The sequence below is a fragment of the Ictalurus punctatus genome, chromosome 5 (assembly GCF_001660625.3).
Source record: "Ictalurus punctatus breed USDA103 chromosome 5, Coco_2.0, whole genome shotgun sequence".
NCBI classification, from domain to species: domain Eukaryota; kingdom Metazoa; phylum Chordata; class Actinopteri; order Siluriformes; family Ictaluridae; genus Ictalurus; species Ictalurus punctatus.
In genome coordinates this window covers 34,553,072-34,570,364 of record NC_030420.2, presented here as the reverse complement: position 1 = coordinate 34,570,364, position 17,293 = coordinate 34,553,072, and the positions used below count along the sequence as shown (strand labels likewise).

Here is a 17,293-nt window from a genome sequence, read left to right as displayed (position 1 = left end):
CCCTCTGTTCTCCATACATCTGGTTAAACCTCTTTACAATTATATATATATATAGAGAGAGAGAGGTTTATTACAACATGAACAAATGTTAATTACAATTTAACGACCTGACCTTCCCATCTCTTTCTTAATTCTTTACCAGTTCACTCCCTACTGCACGTGTGTGTGTGTATGTGCGTGCAATGGCAATGCTTGTACTCAAGTCAATTTAGTATCAGATTTTAGCCAATTTTGCTTTCAGTGTCCCGTTAGCTCTTTCCACCATTCCCTGTGACTGCGGGTGATACACACATCCAAACCTATGCTTTATCCGTCATGCCTGCGACACTCTCTTTGCTACTTTATTCACAAAATGTGCACCGTTGTCTGAACTATTTTCATCTGGAATTCCAAACTGAGGTATGACTTCTCTACACAGAAACTTTACTACTGTATCTGCATCAGCATGTACTGCAGGGTGCACTTCCACCCATCTACTGAACCTATCCACTACCACCAAGATGTACCTTCTTCTTTCCCTTCTTTCTGTCATATCCACAAAATCAATTATCAGGTGTCTAAATGGTCTGTCTGGCTGTGGAATGTGTCCTATCGGAGCGGTCAAACTCTTCCTAATGTTATGTTGTGCACATATTTCACAACTTGCCAACATGTGATCAATCATAGGGTTCAAAAATGGAATCCACCAGTTTCTTTTGAGCCTTTTTACCACATCCTCCCTTGCGCAATGGTCTAAACCATGCACAGTCCTAATTAAAATGGGAATAAGGACAGCAGAGCCACAAAATGCCCCCCTGGCCCACACCAGAGTCCGGATTTACTATGCTTCCCTGCTCCCATTTCTTCCCAATGCGTGATTTCATGGAGTGAGGCAGCATTTTGTTTTTCTGTGCTAACCGCCTAGGATGCTTCATGGCAGAAACTATTAGTTTAGCATGTTAAATGGGCGTACAATCACTTTTTCTAACACCTCTTTTCTTCCAAACAGCTCCAAACAGGTGAAACACTTCATGGGCATGAGCAGAGTCAATATACATATTAATAATTCTACCCTTAACCAATTAGCACTTAATAGTGATAGCTTTTAATTCAGCCAACTGGACAGAGCAGAGGTGCTCACAATGTTTTTGTGAAATTTCAAATACAAAATTTTCCAGATGGAAAATCTGAAAAGTTCAAACGTAGGCTTGAAGAAATATGAATTTCAACTAGGCAATCATGTGTGCTCTCAGTGGCTAGCTCAAAAAAAATTAATTTAGGCAGTGGAGCCCTACAATAGGTGTGTTAGGCACACTAGTAGGTTTGAGAGTTAAATTTTACACGGCACAACGAATAACCTCATGACCTGGATTATGTTAAGTTGTCATGTGTTACATGTGTCTGTAAGTCAAAATACAGTGACCTGCTGTGATGAGTATAAGATTAATGTGCGAGAGTGAGCAATTTTCCCAGTGGTCTGCACAAAGAGAGCAGCTACAGCCATGGCACGGACACACTAAAAATGTTTGTGAAACCAACTCTAATTAATTTTTTTAAATTATTATTATTTTATTTTAAATAAATAAGCTAAAGGCCTGGAAGTGCCCCCCCTACTCCTGAGCCAAGACCCCGCTTCAGCCTCAACGTCTTCCTTTGGTCTCTGCTCCGGATTTCAGCGCTTCTAGCAGATTGTCCATCACACCAGTCTCATCTTTCTCTGCGTTGACCTCCAGCTACCTCTTCCTCCTCTGCTGTCGTTTCTGCTGTACAGCATTCTCTTCGGCAGCCTTTTCTCTCTTTTGAATATTTGTTGCATAAGTGAAAGTCTTTGCTGTAGGTAGACAGCCACAGTACAGATTCAGGGCAGAAGATATCTTTCAGAAGGTAGCTTTCATGCCATAAATCCATTCAATCTCAGGTTTTTCTTAGGACTCCCAGCTCTCAGGATTTTTATCAGGAACAGCTTAGTGTGGTACAGGGCAGAGAATGACCCCAATGATCTCCTTTTGGCCTTGGAAGCGTGAGAAATTCGAGAGAAATTTGAATTTTATAGTCACTGCAAGGAAGAGCAACAGTAAAGCTAGAGCCGACAAACTATCGTTACCTAATGTTAACGTTAGGTAACGTTATCATTAGCTCCTAATTAAGTGTCTGGCAAACTAACGTTAGCTAGCGTTTGTTTCTTCTACCTTCATACGGTTTCTGATTACTGGTCTATAAGTGAACTAAATGGAAATCTCGTTGAGTTTGCAAAGGTTGCCCATGTCAAGTATGTGACGTTACATCAGTTATGTTTACAGTATTTTGAAGAAGAGAGCAGCTAAAACTAGCTAGCTCATTTTAATCCTGATATGAGAACTGGGCATATCAAATTTACATTCAGATTATCAGACATGTGTGGTGGTTAATTTGAAGTTAGGACTCATTCACAAAGAGGTTTTTCATGCATACTAAAGGCTCTTTCACACGGGAAGCCACACCGCTAGTATTCAGTTCATTTTCAATGGGAAGTGGGCAGGTCAGTGGCGGTAACGTTACGGCAGTCCTGAGAGAGTTGGCGTTAGTGCACAAAGAGCACGTCCGCCCACCTCCGATATGAACAATGTTAAACTATAGAGGTGCAGGAATTACAGCCAAACCAACTGACACATGAATGCGATTGTCCTCAAATGATCAATTTTCGTCTCACTTTTCATAAGCAAGCAATAATCTACCTGATAGACAGAAAATGTGCTAAATTTGCTGACGTGTTTATTGCATATTTTGACATGAATTCACATCGTGCAATGCACTTCTGTGTAACAATGTCTTGTTTTAGAGAGGCATTAAGACTTTGGCTCCTGTTTGGACTGTGTCGGCCTGCCTTGATTAACAAATAGTTATTCTATATCCTTTTACAGGAAATGCTGGTGAAAGTGGAGATAGAAGGAGTGCAGAAATATATTAAAGTTCCATAGACTGATGAAGTCTTTCGATTTGAGAAGTTCCTTCAAAGAAGGTTTGTAGTTCATTTATGGGGATATTTTTGCAATATTACAGATTCTCTAAATAAAGAGTTTGCAAGTGCTATAGTGTTAGCATATGAATTACAGAAATGGTTCTGTCAGCAAACAAAAATCATCTCCATGCCTATTTAATATTGTATTCTCACAATGTACTGTACTCTTTATTCTCCTACTAACAGATCAGTTTATTCTGCAGCCAGACGGTTTCAGTCAGGGCCAGCTCTCAGTCACTGATGTGTCAGGAACAGAGGTGGATGGAGATGTCTTTGATGAACTTGTCAAGTCAGGTGTCTTGACCTTCAAGCTCCCTTTACCAGTAATGGGTAAGGATGTCAGGGCATGGGAAAAGGCAGGGGTTTGATGAGGTATCACAGGCAGTGTAAAATAAGAGGCATATAGTGTGTTGTCAAAAATGTCTTTTAGAGGGACCTCAAACCATTATCATTTGCTATACTATTGATCATTACGTTACGTACATCTTATTCGTATATGGAAAGTACTTAATGGAGATAATATACTTTATATTTTTTAATGTAACCATTCAAGTATTTGTTGAAATGCTTTTGTTACTGATAAATACATGTACATTTAAATTGATTTTGTTCTGTCTGTGATTTTGTAGATCTGGATGTTCAGCTGGTCTCAGATCAAGCGTACTCCTCTGTACTGACTCCACTATCCCCAGCTTCATCCCATTCATCAGATTCCACAGTTGTCTTTGAGTCCACAAGAAAGAGGAGGGACCCAACAGGGTTAATGGACCAGAATGAAGCAAGACAGGTAAGCTTTGAATAAATGCATTTAAAATCCTCAATTATGTATTTTTTATAATTTTTTATTATTAACACTTATCTGTAGAAGTGTTTTGTAAATGTATTCTCAGCATAAAGGAAAGGCATTAAAAATCCTCTTAAATTTCCATGCGCATGTCATAACAATGTAAGATGTTTTGGCAGCAAGCCCCCTAAAGCCCCTTATTGATGACCTGAAAATCTTACAAACCGAAGGCATACAGCTTCCTTGTTTTGAACAACCATTGTTTGGCTCAGTAATTCAAGTAACAGGAGATAATTTGGCTTTAAATGGCGTGCTGGGATTTGTGGAATCTTTCAGTGCAACTACTTTCTGTAGGTTTTGTTTAATTAGTAAGGAAGAAGTTCAATGTATATTTACTGAAGATCGTTCTGGGTTAATTTTCCGTTCCAAAGAGGTTCATACTGAACATTGTAAGGCACTAAATGAAAATCCTGCACTGCGGTCAAAATATGGTGTCAAAAAGTCATGTGTGCTCAATTCATTACAGTATTTCCATTGTACTGATAACTATTCTGTTGACATTATGCATGATCTGCTAGAAGGTGTGGTACAGTATGAACTTAAACTGGTTTTTGAGTACCTTGTTAAACAGGATTATGTCTCTTTGAACACACTGTCAGATAAAATGCAGAGCTTTAATTCTGGTTACACAGACCATAAAAAAAAAAGAAAGTGGGTTAAAAATGGATGATAAGAGCAAACACCTGGGTTTGAATGCCATTCAGTCATGGAGTCTTCTGCACAACACTCCACTGATTTGGTGATGTCATTGAAAGGAATAACAATCACTGGAACTTTCTCCTGCTTTTGATGCAGATTGTCCATATAGTGTTCTCCTACACCAGAACTGATGGGATGATATGTTACTTAAAACATCTGATCTGTGATCACCATACTCTATTCAAAGAATTGTTTCCTGACAAGAGGTCGATTCCCAAGCACCACTTGATGATAGACTATCCAAGATGCATAAAAAAAATTGGCCCTCTTATCCATATGTGGTGCATGCTCACACACACACACACACACACACACACACACACACACACACACACACACACACACACACACACACACACACACACAGCATTGCTTCCTGTAGGGAGTGGACGTTACTGCAGTCTAATTCTTGTTAAAAACAGTTTCTTCATCGCACTTGAGCGGCTTTTATGGATCTGCTGTAATTACGTGAGTCACTGGGACTGAGAAACTACCACCTGAAGAATAAAAGTCTGTTTAAAATCTTACATACTGTACAAGTACAGACGGAGAATTGCTCTGATGTAATAACTTACCTCAGCCAGTCATGAGTGAGGTCATATATTTAGACTCAGTTGGACTTGAGATGATGTTTACTCATTTTTTCCTCTTTTGGGAAGTGAGGCAGGCTCATCTGTACATTACTCTAATCCATATGAGCATCCACATGACCCCAGAGCTCTGGACCGATTCCAAGAGAAATCTCAAGTTAAATGTTCTCGCAATTCTTAGTCAAAGTTCTTAAAAAAAGTTTATTAACGAGCCAGGCTGTAAAAAAATAAATAAAAGCTGGCAAATTTTGCTAAACTAACTGAACGTATTTTTCCAAAACGTGGCTTTGTGGTTTGCACGTCTGCCTCGCAGCCCCGGGGTCGGGGGTTTGATTCCTGCAGGGGTTTCCTCTGGTACTCCAGTTTCCTCCCCCAGTCCAAAGACATTCTTTGTAGTAGATTGGCATTTCTGTAGTGTGTGAATGTGTGTGATGTAGCAGGACAAATGAGAAGAGAATTTAACCTCATCAGCCAAGAAAGAAATCCTCGCCCTGCTGTGTGATGTGTGAAGATGCTTTGCAGAGAGGAACGACCCAAAGCTGAACCACAGCGCTGCAGAAAATGAATCACTTCTCACCCGAGACACCTCCGAGCTGGAATTACCAACAACTTTACTACAAAGTACAACTGTTGCTCATGTGTGTATTTTTCCTCCTGTCCTTTCTGTTGTCTTTATGTACGTTTATGAATGCATTATGTTTTGTTTATATTTATTAGTATGAAGTTAAAAGATACGATGTGTATAAATGTGAAGTGGATATATGAACGGGAATTATATTAAATAACATAAACAAAAGTGTATGAATAATTATTTCCCCTCACTGTATTCATAAACACTTTTTAGTGATTGGTAATAAAATCTTGATGTTATAGCTTTTTCCTGAAAAACTGACTGCAATGTTTCCAGAAATCTACACATAACAGTCCATAATACTGAAGTGTGGTGGTGGTAGCATCGTCTTTAGCATTGTCCATTTAGTTGGTTCTCTGAGTAATCCCCTCTTTACTCGGTCACTGACTTTTGGTGGACTAGCTCCTCCGTGGTTGTGCCTCGTTCTTTCAATATGTTCAAAGTTTGAACTTCTTTTGCCGCTTTGCGTGCCCTTTTTGAATTTTTTTGTTGTTGTAATAGATATGTATATATTTTAAATATTAATGTTAATGAATCTGTGTATGCAGAACCCCATTCCTCTTCTCTTATTTTCTTACTATTTCTTTTCCAGGGGTTATTTTTTGTCTCTGTGTTAGTCGAAGATGGTTTTATATCATTCTCAAGCCTTTAGCAAGTAAAATTCATCCTTCTTCTGAAAACAAAGTTATTTCAATCCGATTTGCCTTTCTTTACTTTACTTTTCTTTTCTCTAGCTCACTTGTTTTCTTGTCGAAAGCATCTCGTCTGTCCATGATTAAACATTCTAGAGTTTTGGCCGTTTTTCTTTAGCCAAGTTCCCACTCCCACGCAATGTTGCTCAGCCTAATACAGGAGTAATATTAAATTCCCACATGGCCATGTTTATGAGCCTGTAAGAGCTGTGAGGTTAGAGACAGGGAGTTAACGTGGCTTTATCAGAGGACATAAAATTCCTCAACAGGTTCTGGATTCTTGTATTTCCAGTCAGGCACGTCTCCTGTAAAAACACAACACAAAGCCTCACTTCCTCAACACTGGGACAATATCTCACAAGCACCATTATCCTTTATCAGATCAAAGCCTGAAGCAGTTCTGCTTCAGCAAATGGTTCCACTTGGATACACAAGATTTATGTTTTCCCCAAAACACCTCCTGCACAAGTCTCATCCATGTTTCTGTCTTCAGACTAATGCGATGTTCTGAATTGCACCACGACACTTCAGCACTTCAGTCTCACAAAACAAGAATAAGGATGTGTAAAAGCTTTAGTGTTAACACAAACATCACACTTTCCTAACAGTGGAGAGGCGTAGTGATGACTAAGACTGATTACTTCTTAACGCAGACGTCTCGAAGCTGCAATCTCCAACAACGGCTGTATGAGTACTAATGATGTTCATGTGTGGTGTCGGAATACTTTTTTCAATTACAATTGAAATAAAAGACGTTTTGTAAACATTTCTTTGTTTACGAGTACATACTTTTTTGTTCAGATTGTACTTACTGTATATAAGTTATATACACAGGAAGTAGATTAAATTACAAAAACAAAAGTGTCCGAACACTTATTTTGCCCTCAGTGTATATAAACACTATATTTAGAGCTGGGAGGATGTAGTCCAGCGAGTTGAGCACTTCCTGTACAGAACAGTCACAGGCTGAGAACAGTCAAAATTTTACCTTCATTTATAGTTTTAATGGAAAATAAATGTGTACTTCTGTATAAATCCCCGCTAAGATGTGATGTAATCTTCATTTAAGGCATAAAAATACAGAATTATAATGTTTTTACATTATATCTTCAATAAAGATGGAACTTTTATAATAACATCTTCCTGAAAAGATCATCAATAAACAGAGGTAGAAATGAGTTTAAGTGTTTAACATTACAACAAGTAATATGACACAAATCGAAAAGTTTCTGGGAAAGGCTTACAAATGTCCACAGTCAGTGGGAGCTCTGGGTGTTCTGGAGTGTGTGAGAGTGTGTGAACACCACCGTTAAGTTTGGTGACAATTCTGTTGTGATGGGTCTGATCTCTGATAACAATGAGAAGGCCTACTTGGAGAACTGTCTGGAGAACTGGTGCCAGGAGAATAACCTCCTCCAGTTGATAGTGGACTTAAGCACGATGCAGGAGAGGAGCTACCTCCCCCTTATGATCAACGGGACCCCAGTGGAGACACCTTGGCATTCACATCACGCAGGACCTGACACGGTCATGTCAGGGAGACTTTAAACTGCCCTCGAAGGTGCTAAGGAACTTTTAAATCTGCACCATCGAGAGCATCACAATCTGGTTTGGGAACAGCACCAAGCAGGATAGACGGCTCTCCAGAGGGTGGTGCGATCAGCTGAGTATACCATCTACACTGAGCTCCCTGAGCTGGAGTCTATCTACAGCAAGCGGTGTTGGCCAAGACCTGGAAGATACTGACGGACTTCAGCCTTTCGAACAATGGACTCTTCTCTCTGTTGTGGTCAGGGAAGTGCTTCTGCTCCCTGAATGAGGAGGATCTTTTTCCCACAGGTTATTCAGCCCTCAACCAGGACACCACTAAGGACTATTTATACATCCAAACATTAATAAATATTTACTGTTTATAAATAGTTATTTTTCACCGCAACTACCTCAACCTGATGTTGCACAGCATTGTATTGCACATATCTGCACTTTATACCACAGTACATCAGAATGTTTAGCTGCCTCTAACAGATTACTCATATCTGGGAAAAAAAACCTCATATGGTTTTGTTAAAATATCCCAAAAATATATACACCAGTTGAAGTGACACTACTGAGTTGAGGTTTTTGTGGTTTCACAGGAACATGTCAAGGGGAAAATGAAATGACATTCCGCTGAGCTCGGTGTGCAGTGAGCTGGATTGTAAAGTTAATGGTTTGACGTTAACACGCTCAGATGCGTGAGAACACAGCACACTCTTCGTGCTCTATTGTACTCTCAAAACCAGTTCATTTTCAAAGCTCCAGTTCCTCTTGTAGTTTGTTGAACTAAGGTGCACTGCCGGGAATTTTGTAAGAATGACAGTCATGCAATTCTGTCTAATGAAAATCCACCACCAATGTGTAATTGATTTCTAAAGATAAACCAAAACAGAAAGATGTCTACGCCCTCCCTTTCATAGTCCCTCACAGATCTCAGAACATGTTAGGACACATAAAATCTCACTCTGTGCACTAAATTCTCAGCTTTCCACAACCCAAATCTTTCCGATGGATTTCATGCCACATAATAAAAATCTGGTGTGGGAGGAACCTGTGGACCAGGAGAACCTCGCGGTAGTAGCATGGATTGTACGAGTCCAGATTTTTTGAGGGGAGGTGCAGGCCTGCTGTCCTCACTCCCATATGAGACACGGGTTTAAGTCCAGCCTTTTCCAGGCACATTCCCATGTAAACATCATCGATGGGGAGCAGGGGGATGGAATGAGACATGTTGTAGATGACTCTGGAAGTGAAACGTGACAACAGGAAGCCGCCTCCACCGCAGTAGGGAGGATACCTGTCTGATTTTTGGACTTGGACCGGGATGTAGTACTTACTGGCCGGTACCCGGATCGGCCCCACATGTTGGATCAAGTGGCCGACAAACAGGTGTTTGCTTCCATCATTACCATGTAACCCTTTGAGATAATGCACCATGTTGTCTGTGTTGGCGAAAATGTCATCATCTCCATTGAGGAGAAAGTGCGCATCAGGGCAAAACCTCTCCATCCACTCCAGGAATAAGATCTGCTTCAGTGTGAGGTTGAAAAAGGAATCTTCAAAGTCCCATTGAAGAATGTCCTGGTTCTGTTGGTTCTCCAGCTCCAGGAGTTTATTCAGTCTTCCCTTCTCGAAACCGCCTTGTGCTGTTCCGGATATGAACACGGTGCGGATCCACATGTTACTCTGAAGTCTCTCAGACGCCCACGTTTTTCGCAGAACCTCCCGCCGCTCATAGTTGGACGGAGAACTTTTGATGGCCAGAAGCAGGAAAACATCAGCAGAGTTCTCTGGACCGCCACACTTACCAGGAACATTGAGGAGCATGGGGAAATGCCGACAGTGACTGTAAAACAGGAAATCTTGGATGTGCTTGGGCAAAGTGGAAAACCCGGTGATTTTGGACGCAGATGAGTTTCGCTCACATTTGTGGGCTGGATTCAGAAACAGATCTGGTGATGTAATCTGAGCTTCAGATTTGAAATTTTGTTTGTCGGTTGTTTTGATTTGCAAGTTTTGTGATTTCTTGTTCTGTAGGTCCATTTGCAGTATTACTAACAAACACAGAATGACTGCGATGAGCAGAATAGCCGTCTCCAGATTCCAACTCCTTCTCCTGCATCCTGCTAGAAAGAAATCGGACACAAATCAGGTTTCTGTTCAGAGTCAAAAGCTACATTTCTTTCTCCCGGCGGTGTAAACAATGTCAGAGACTTTAGAGATGTGGCAGCAGGTGATAGTTTGCTCAGAGGTGAGGTCATGTAAATTCGAAATCTAAACATGAATTCTAAATATATACCAGAAAATATTTTCTCTTTATTTAATTTCCAGCAATAATACTCTCTGAATGATGCAAAGTAATATTTATTATAAAGTTATATTTATTAATAATTCCTGCCCAAAACTGAGCCTCGCGGAACATACACTTCTTTTTAATGGACTTGTCCATTTTCCAACCTTAAGTCCCATCCAAATGAAACAGTTTATTTGGCTAGGTAAAGTAGCGTCTGTTTGTACAGTGAGTGTAGGGTTTTGTTTGTTATTTTGGCCTTGACTGGCCTGATGAATTCCGGTGACCGGAAATATCCATATTGTACAATTATACAGTACATACACTGATCATCCAGAACATTAAAACCACTGACAGGTGACATGAGTAACTTTGATTATCTCCATACTATGACACCTGTTGGGGGGGGGGGGGGGGGGGTATATTTATTTGTTAGAAAGTGAACAGTCAGTTCTCGAAGGTGACGTGCTGGAAGCAGGAAAAATGATTGTGATGTCTAGACGACTGGATTGGAGCGTCTCCAGAAAGTCAGGTGTTGTGGGGTGTTCCCGGTATGCAGGGGTTAGTACCTACCAAAAGTGGTCCAAGGAAGGAGAATCGGTGAACCGGAGACAGGGTCATGGGCTCCCAAGGATCACTGATGCACGTGGGGAGAGAAGGTTAACCCGTCTGGTCCGATCCCGATTGCACAGAAGACCTACTGCAGCACAAACTGCTGAAGAAGTTCATGCTGAATCTGATAGAAGGGAGTCAGGACACACAGAGCGTCACTGCTTGCTGTGTATGGAGCTGTGTAGCTGCAGAGCGGTCAGAGTGTCCATGCTGACCCCCTGTACACCTCCGAAATCTCCTACAATGGGCATCAGAACTGGACCATGGAGCGATGGAAGAAGGTGGCCTGGTCTGATGAATGAGGTTTGCTTTTACATCATGTGGAGGCCGGGTGCGTCTATGTCGCTTGCCTGGGGAAGAGACGGCACCAGGACGCACTATGGGAAGAAGGCGAGCCGGTAGTGGCAGTGTGATGCTAATTCTAATGCTAATTTAGTATTCCCTAATATCAGTGTCCTCTTTCAGCAGGATATCTGCCAAAGGGAGTGTCACTAAGTACTGACTGAGCAGTGTGTACAAACTTTTGCACATGCCACAAATACTATTATAATTTATCTATTTTCTACATTTCTAAAATGTAAAGTAACTGTGCATTAATATCTGCAGATTTATTCTTTTGCTGCAGAGGTTGTGTTTACGTCTTTACACTTCATAAAGCAACAAAATGTGTAAATTGGCCAGGGGTGCACAAACTTTTGCATGCGACTGTAGCTTTATCCAGGTTGATGAAGACAGTGGAAAGTCATATCATCAGGGGACTGCAGTGGAGTCTACTGGGACATGATGATGATGATCTTGTGAATGTGGTGGTGGTGTTTTTCCAGTGTATTTGATTTGAACGTCTTTGATCTTTCTCAGTGGAATCTAATGTAAATTTCCTCTAACGGAATTTCCTAAAACGTCCTCATTTTGTGTATTTGATAATTCTGTGCTAATAAACTCAACTCACTTAACTACTGAAGAGCAAAATACAGCACAGAAACTGTATAAACTATGAGATGCTGTCTGATTTCACCGGTTAAAACGTGTAGATGTGAAATGAACTTTTTTTAAATTTAGATTCTGTATTGAAAAATGATTACATTAAATAGACTTACACAAGATAAATCGTACTGCAATCATGAAATCACTTATTAGCAAGTGATTTAAACCTAGCCGGTATCTGTGTGTGATTACACACATGGACAGTCTTGCTCTGCTGACAGATAAAGCGCACTAGGTGACGTTCCCCTGGAGAGAACGTCAGCATTACTGGGTTCTGCTCAGCAGATTGTGTTTCACAGTTTTGTGTGTACAAGTTACGGAACACCTTTCTATCATAGCTCTTCTGTGGGATCGGACCTGACGGACTAGTCTTCACTCCCCACGTGGATCAGTGAGTCTTGGGAGCCCATGAACCTGTCGCCGGGTCACCGGTTCTCCTTCCTTAGAGCACTTTTGGTAGGTACTAACCACTGCGTACTGGGAACACCCCACAAGACCTGCTGTTTTGGAAATGCTCTGACCCAGACGTCTAGACATCATAATCAACCAAAGTCGCTCAGATCCTTACGCTTGCCCATTTTTCCAGCGCCCAACACGTCAACTTCGAGAACTGTCTGTTCACTTCCTGCCTAATAAATATACCCCCCCCCTCCCCCCGCCTTTAACAGGAGCCATTATAACGAGAAAATCAATGTCACTCAATGTTAACCACCTGTCAGTGGTTTTAATGTTATGGCTGACACAGAGTTCCACATGTGCTCTATCGACGACCCTAGATACTGCTCTTCCTAAGGTAAGATGATGTTCAAAGTCTGAAACACAATACAGAATTTCATAATAAAATGTTTTCTGCCTAACAAATTAAATGTTAATGTTCTATTGTACAAGATAAGACTGTAAAATAGCGTGTCATGCATATGATCGACGTGCACTCAGAGATGTTCAGGCCTTGGTGTGAGTGTGGGAAAAATCACAGATACGAAGGTAGGAAATGTTTGCTCCTCCGGTCACGTGCCAGAATGCCCTGAGCATAGCATGAGCCAAATCATACGCTATAACTGCCTGGAGCGTGTGCTGTTCATAGTTTAATGTAAACACCATTCATTTTACATTATGTACAAATTTAAAAAGCTAAATTTGAATTGCATTTATTCAACCGTTATACTGACAGCGAATCATACTGAGACCAAGATCTCGACCTACTTCTGTCTTGAAAGTCAAATAAAATAAAAAAATTGTTGAAGCTTGAATGACTACGGGTGCAAATGCAAATAAGAGCAGTATTCTACGAGAGACAGGCAGACAAATCCAAATTGTAAAATACAGATGTGGTCATAAACAGGTAAAACAAGGGGTGAAGAATGAGGGTGAGAACAAGATCTAAACTTGTTTTGATGATGGATGACATGAAATGAGGAACAAATGCTTGGTATTCTGAAAACTCACGTAATACTTCAGGAAGTACAAAGAGACACCTGGGGTTTAACTGACAAACTTCATCAGAAAACACAAAACACCCGGGACTAATGATGACACATACGGTGAACACCCAATGACAATACAGAGTTAGGAGGAGACAGGACATAAAACATAACAAAACACGACAAAAGTCATCAAAGTCAACGTCACTGAAAAACTCAAGCTCGCGCTACAGCGCTGGCGCGAGGGCAAATCGTGACGGTGGGTTTATTTCAATTATTTTATATTGGGCTCAAAATGACCCGTTGCTTTCACCATATAAATATAACACAAATAATGTTTACTGGAAATTTCTGAAAACTGAATGATACAGTTATTATTTACCACCCAAAAGGACAGTAAATAAGCTTTTAAGTGCTAATGTGGACTGTACTTGGTATAAAAGCTGCAATTTGTATTAAAGAAAAGAATTTATTTTCATTTCACACAATACGCAAATTAACTGTAACTTTCCTGAAATAATTAATATGTTTGTTTTTTCCAGACAAAATTAAGTACATAACTAATAATGTTTTCAGAAGAATTAAGTGAACATTTTGCTATGATGTTTAGTAAAAGTAGTTTATTCTTGGGGACCCCAGCTCCTGTATGTCCCTGGATGTGAAATACGTTGGTAGGATGAGGGTTAAATTGATAAATAAATAAACATCATTTTTTTGTGAAGAAGAGTTCTGTCCTCTGACTCTGTAGCTCTAAATTCGAACATTTCACTACAGTAAAAAGTTATTAGTTATTTACACGTGTGGGAACGAACTTGAACGTTTCCTCAGTTTCTTCACGCAGATGAAGCTCTTTTGTCCCCGGGTTAATGAATATAACGTCTCCCGGCAGTTTGTGAGAGGGGTCCTACAACACTGTGGTGAGAACAGCAGTGAAACTTGTAGTAATATTTCCTCTTACCATAAATAATGTGCAGCACCGCCATGTTCACCTGAAACACATTCAAACTGTACATTAATGTACGAGACACACTGTCGTGTGGAATACTTCACTTCTGACTCGAAAAAGCACGATCCCTTCTCATCAGTAATGATAATCCACTTTTAACAACAGTTAAGCTCACATTCAAGTCTTGACATTAGAAACAGAATGAACAGGAATTCATAATGAACGAAGAGAAAGAGAGAAAAGTGTTGATAGAGATTTCACTTTCTCACTGAACAGACACTGCATTCCTACATTTCTGCTTTCTGGACTTTTCTACACCACACGAAGATCTGAACCTCTCAATCTGTTACTGATCACAGTTTACAGCAGGAAACACTGTAATAACAAGATAAATAATTCTAGAGGACCCACACACACACACACACACACACACACACACACACACACACACACACACACACACACACACAGAGAGAGAGCAAATGAATTAAACAGAAAATAAAACTGATTTACCTGTAATGTGCTGAAAACACAGAGCAGATCCGTGAAAGAAGTGAAGTAATACTACTGTGAAGAAGAGAAAGACATCAGCTATGAGTGAGTGTGTGTGTGTGTGTGCTAAACAAAGTCTACATTACAGTTTCGGCAACAGTCGGCGATTTATACACCCTTCCCTGGCGGGGGGTGGGAGTGGGGGTGGGGGAGTAATTAAACACACACACACACACACACACACACACACACACACACATTTTACTTTGATCCACCCAGAATGACATGAAAAAATTTTATCTCAAGCAACATGTTGCTGATTTCAGTTACAGAAGTGAAAAAGCAGTTTTTGGAGAATTTCTTGTCTCCATTCAGAGAATTTAAGGGTGTTTCAGGTTACAGATTAGTAACGAGAAGGACTAGACTTGGATGACTAGTACTAGTACTACACACTAGTATTACACTAAAGGTCACAGTGACAGCTCAGGAGACAGTCAACATCAAGAAGTGATTATGAACTTGGCAAATGAAGATAAGATGAAGGTAAGAATAAACAGAAGTGCTGGCAATTAAAGCAAAGAGAGGACAACTGCGAAAGAAAGAAAGAAAGAAAGAAAGAAGGTAGGAAGGAAGGAAGGAAGGAAATACAGGAAGTTGCAGAAATTCAGAGACTGAGTGAGGAACTGAAGTAGTTTAAACATCTCCGATGATTTAAGAACCTTTAGGCAGTTTGTAGGAAGTCATGATTACATACTGACCGTGGAATTAGTGCAGAGATCATCTGAAACTTGTATCTCCAAATTCAAGCCTCATGGTGAGTTCAAATGAAAGGTGCATTAAAGTTTTGTGTTTTTCGAACAGCGCTTCAGTCTGAATGAAATAATGTGAAAGAGAATGCAGTAACAGGAGTGGAACAAAACCTGTTCATTTGTGCAAGAGAAATAAATAAATAGACAAACAAGAAAGTATCAAATATATACGATATACGTGTTTGCAGATGAAAGAACAATAACACGAAGAATTATAAGAATAAAGGGGATTACAATTACACTCAATCAACACTATGTTGTTCTAAATGGAAATCCCTTTTAGCCGATACAGTCCGAGTAAACGTATCTAAAATCTCCGCTGGCGTGCCCCAGTGCTGCACCTAACCCTGGATTATAGCCTGCACTACCCTGTTCATGGATTTGCAGTAACAAGGATTTAACGTAATCTACCAGAGACAACCATTTCAGGGTAGATCGGAATAAATTCCAACATCATTTATTACCCAGGTAATTTCAATAATAACTCTTAATCCAATTCAAAAGTTAACAAGCAGTAATTAATAATATATAAACATCACATAAAACACAAACAAGAGAACTGAGATGTTTACCTGGCAATGAATCTACATACAGCAGCTGTGCAGGAGATCTGTCTGTAGAGTCACCGAACCCTTGGCCAGCTCTTCCTAAATAACCAGATACTCTGTAGGTCCACCAAACGGTGTCGATTGTGGTTAGAATTGGAATTTGAACAGAATTAGGGATTAATCAGAACGTAATCGGGCCTACTCATAATGGTGGTCACACTCTTGACCTCATACTAACATACGGACTAAGTATAGAAAATATTATCATTTTTCCGCAGTCTGAAGTCGTCTCAGACCGTTATCTTATCTCGTTCATAATACGTACTGATCATAAAATTTCCACCTCGCCTCGCTACCGCGCAAAACCTACTTTCACATCAGCTACTGCACCGAGCTTCATAAATAACCTCGCAGAAACATCAGTTAGATTTGGATCACCGTCAGATCACACAGAACTCGATCAGGCGACTGAAAGCTTGGAGTCAACACTCCGCTACACGCTAGATAGAGCGGCTCCACTCAATAGGAAAATAATTAGAGAGAAAAAATTAGCACCCTGGTATAACGATCAAACGTTAAAGTAGTAAATGACCTTCTACTGACCTCTGATCAGGGTTGTGTCTCGCTGCTTGTGTTACTCGACCTTAGTGCAGCTTTTGATACTATAGATCACACTATTCTCCCTGATAGATTAGAAAATGTTGTTGGTATTAAGGGAACAGTCCTCTCCTGGCTCAGGTCTTATCTGACCGATCGTTATCAGTTCGTAGATGTAAATGGTGATTTCTCCATGCGTACTGAGGTTACTTTTGGAGTTCCACAGGGTTCTGTTTTAGGCCCACTGCTTTTTTCTTTATATATGCTACCCCTAGGTCAAATTCTTCGTAAACATGGAATTAGCTTCCACTGTTATGCTGATGATACACAGCTGTATGTTTCAGCGAAGCCAGAGGACAGACAGCAGCTTAGTAAAGTTGAGGAATGTGTAAAGGACATTAGACATTGGATGATTATTAACTTCCTTTTACTTAATTCTGATAAGACAGAGGAACTTGTACTAGGACCACGTGTAGCTAGAAGTATTCTTTCTGATCTCACAGTAACTCTGGATGGTCTTTCTGTGTCATCATGTGCAGCAGTTAAAGACCTTGGAGTGATTATTGACCCCGGTCTTTCATTTGATGCTCATGTAGATAATATTACTAGGATAGCCGTCTTTCAT

General features: G+C 40.3%; 1 protein-coding gene across 8 annotated transcripts; it reads right to left on the bottom strand.

The window, feature by feature from the left end:
• Positions 1–7,415: 7,415 nt before the first annotated feature.
• Positions 7,416–14,887, bottom strand: LOC108265513 (N-acetyllactosaminide beta-1,3-N-acetylglucosaminyltransferase 3). Of its 8 annotated transcripts, none has more exons than XM_053680498.1 (4): positions 14,736–14,878; positions 14,514–14,597; positions 14,235–14,265; positions 7,416–10,095 (listed from the first exon to the last, which is right to left on the bottom strand). In XM_053680498.1, the coding sequence occupies exons 3-4, from the start codon at positions 14,257–14,259 to the stop codon at positions 8,942–8,944; spliced, it is 1,179 nt and encodes a 392-aa protein (XP_053536473.1). In that variant the 5' UTR covers positions 14,260–14,265; positions 14,514–14,597; positions 14,736–14,878; the 3' UTR covers positions 7,416–8,941. The 8 variants fall into 8 exon arrangements, with proteins under 8 accessions (XP_053536473.1, XP_053536474.1, XP_017323398.1 ...); XM_053680499.1 differs by having other exon boundaries at positions 7,416–10,092; XM_017467909.3 differs by lacking the exon at positions 14,514–14,597 and having other exon boundaries at positions 14,736–14,887.
• Between the last annotated feature and the right edge of the window lie 2,406 nt (positions 14,888–17,293).

Bases quoted from the DNA above. Each gene is read 5' to 3' on its own strand.
- LOC108265513 (XM_017467909.3), bottom strand. From the start codon at position 14,259: ATGGCGGTGCTGCACATTATTTATG. The intron at 10,096-14,234 runs GTAAGAGGAAAT...ATTTCTTTCTAG, and splicing joins GGTGCTGCACATTATTTATG to CAGGATGCAGGAGAAGGAGT.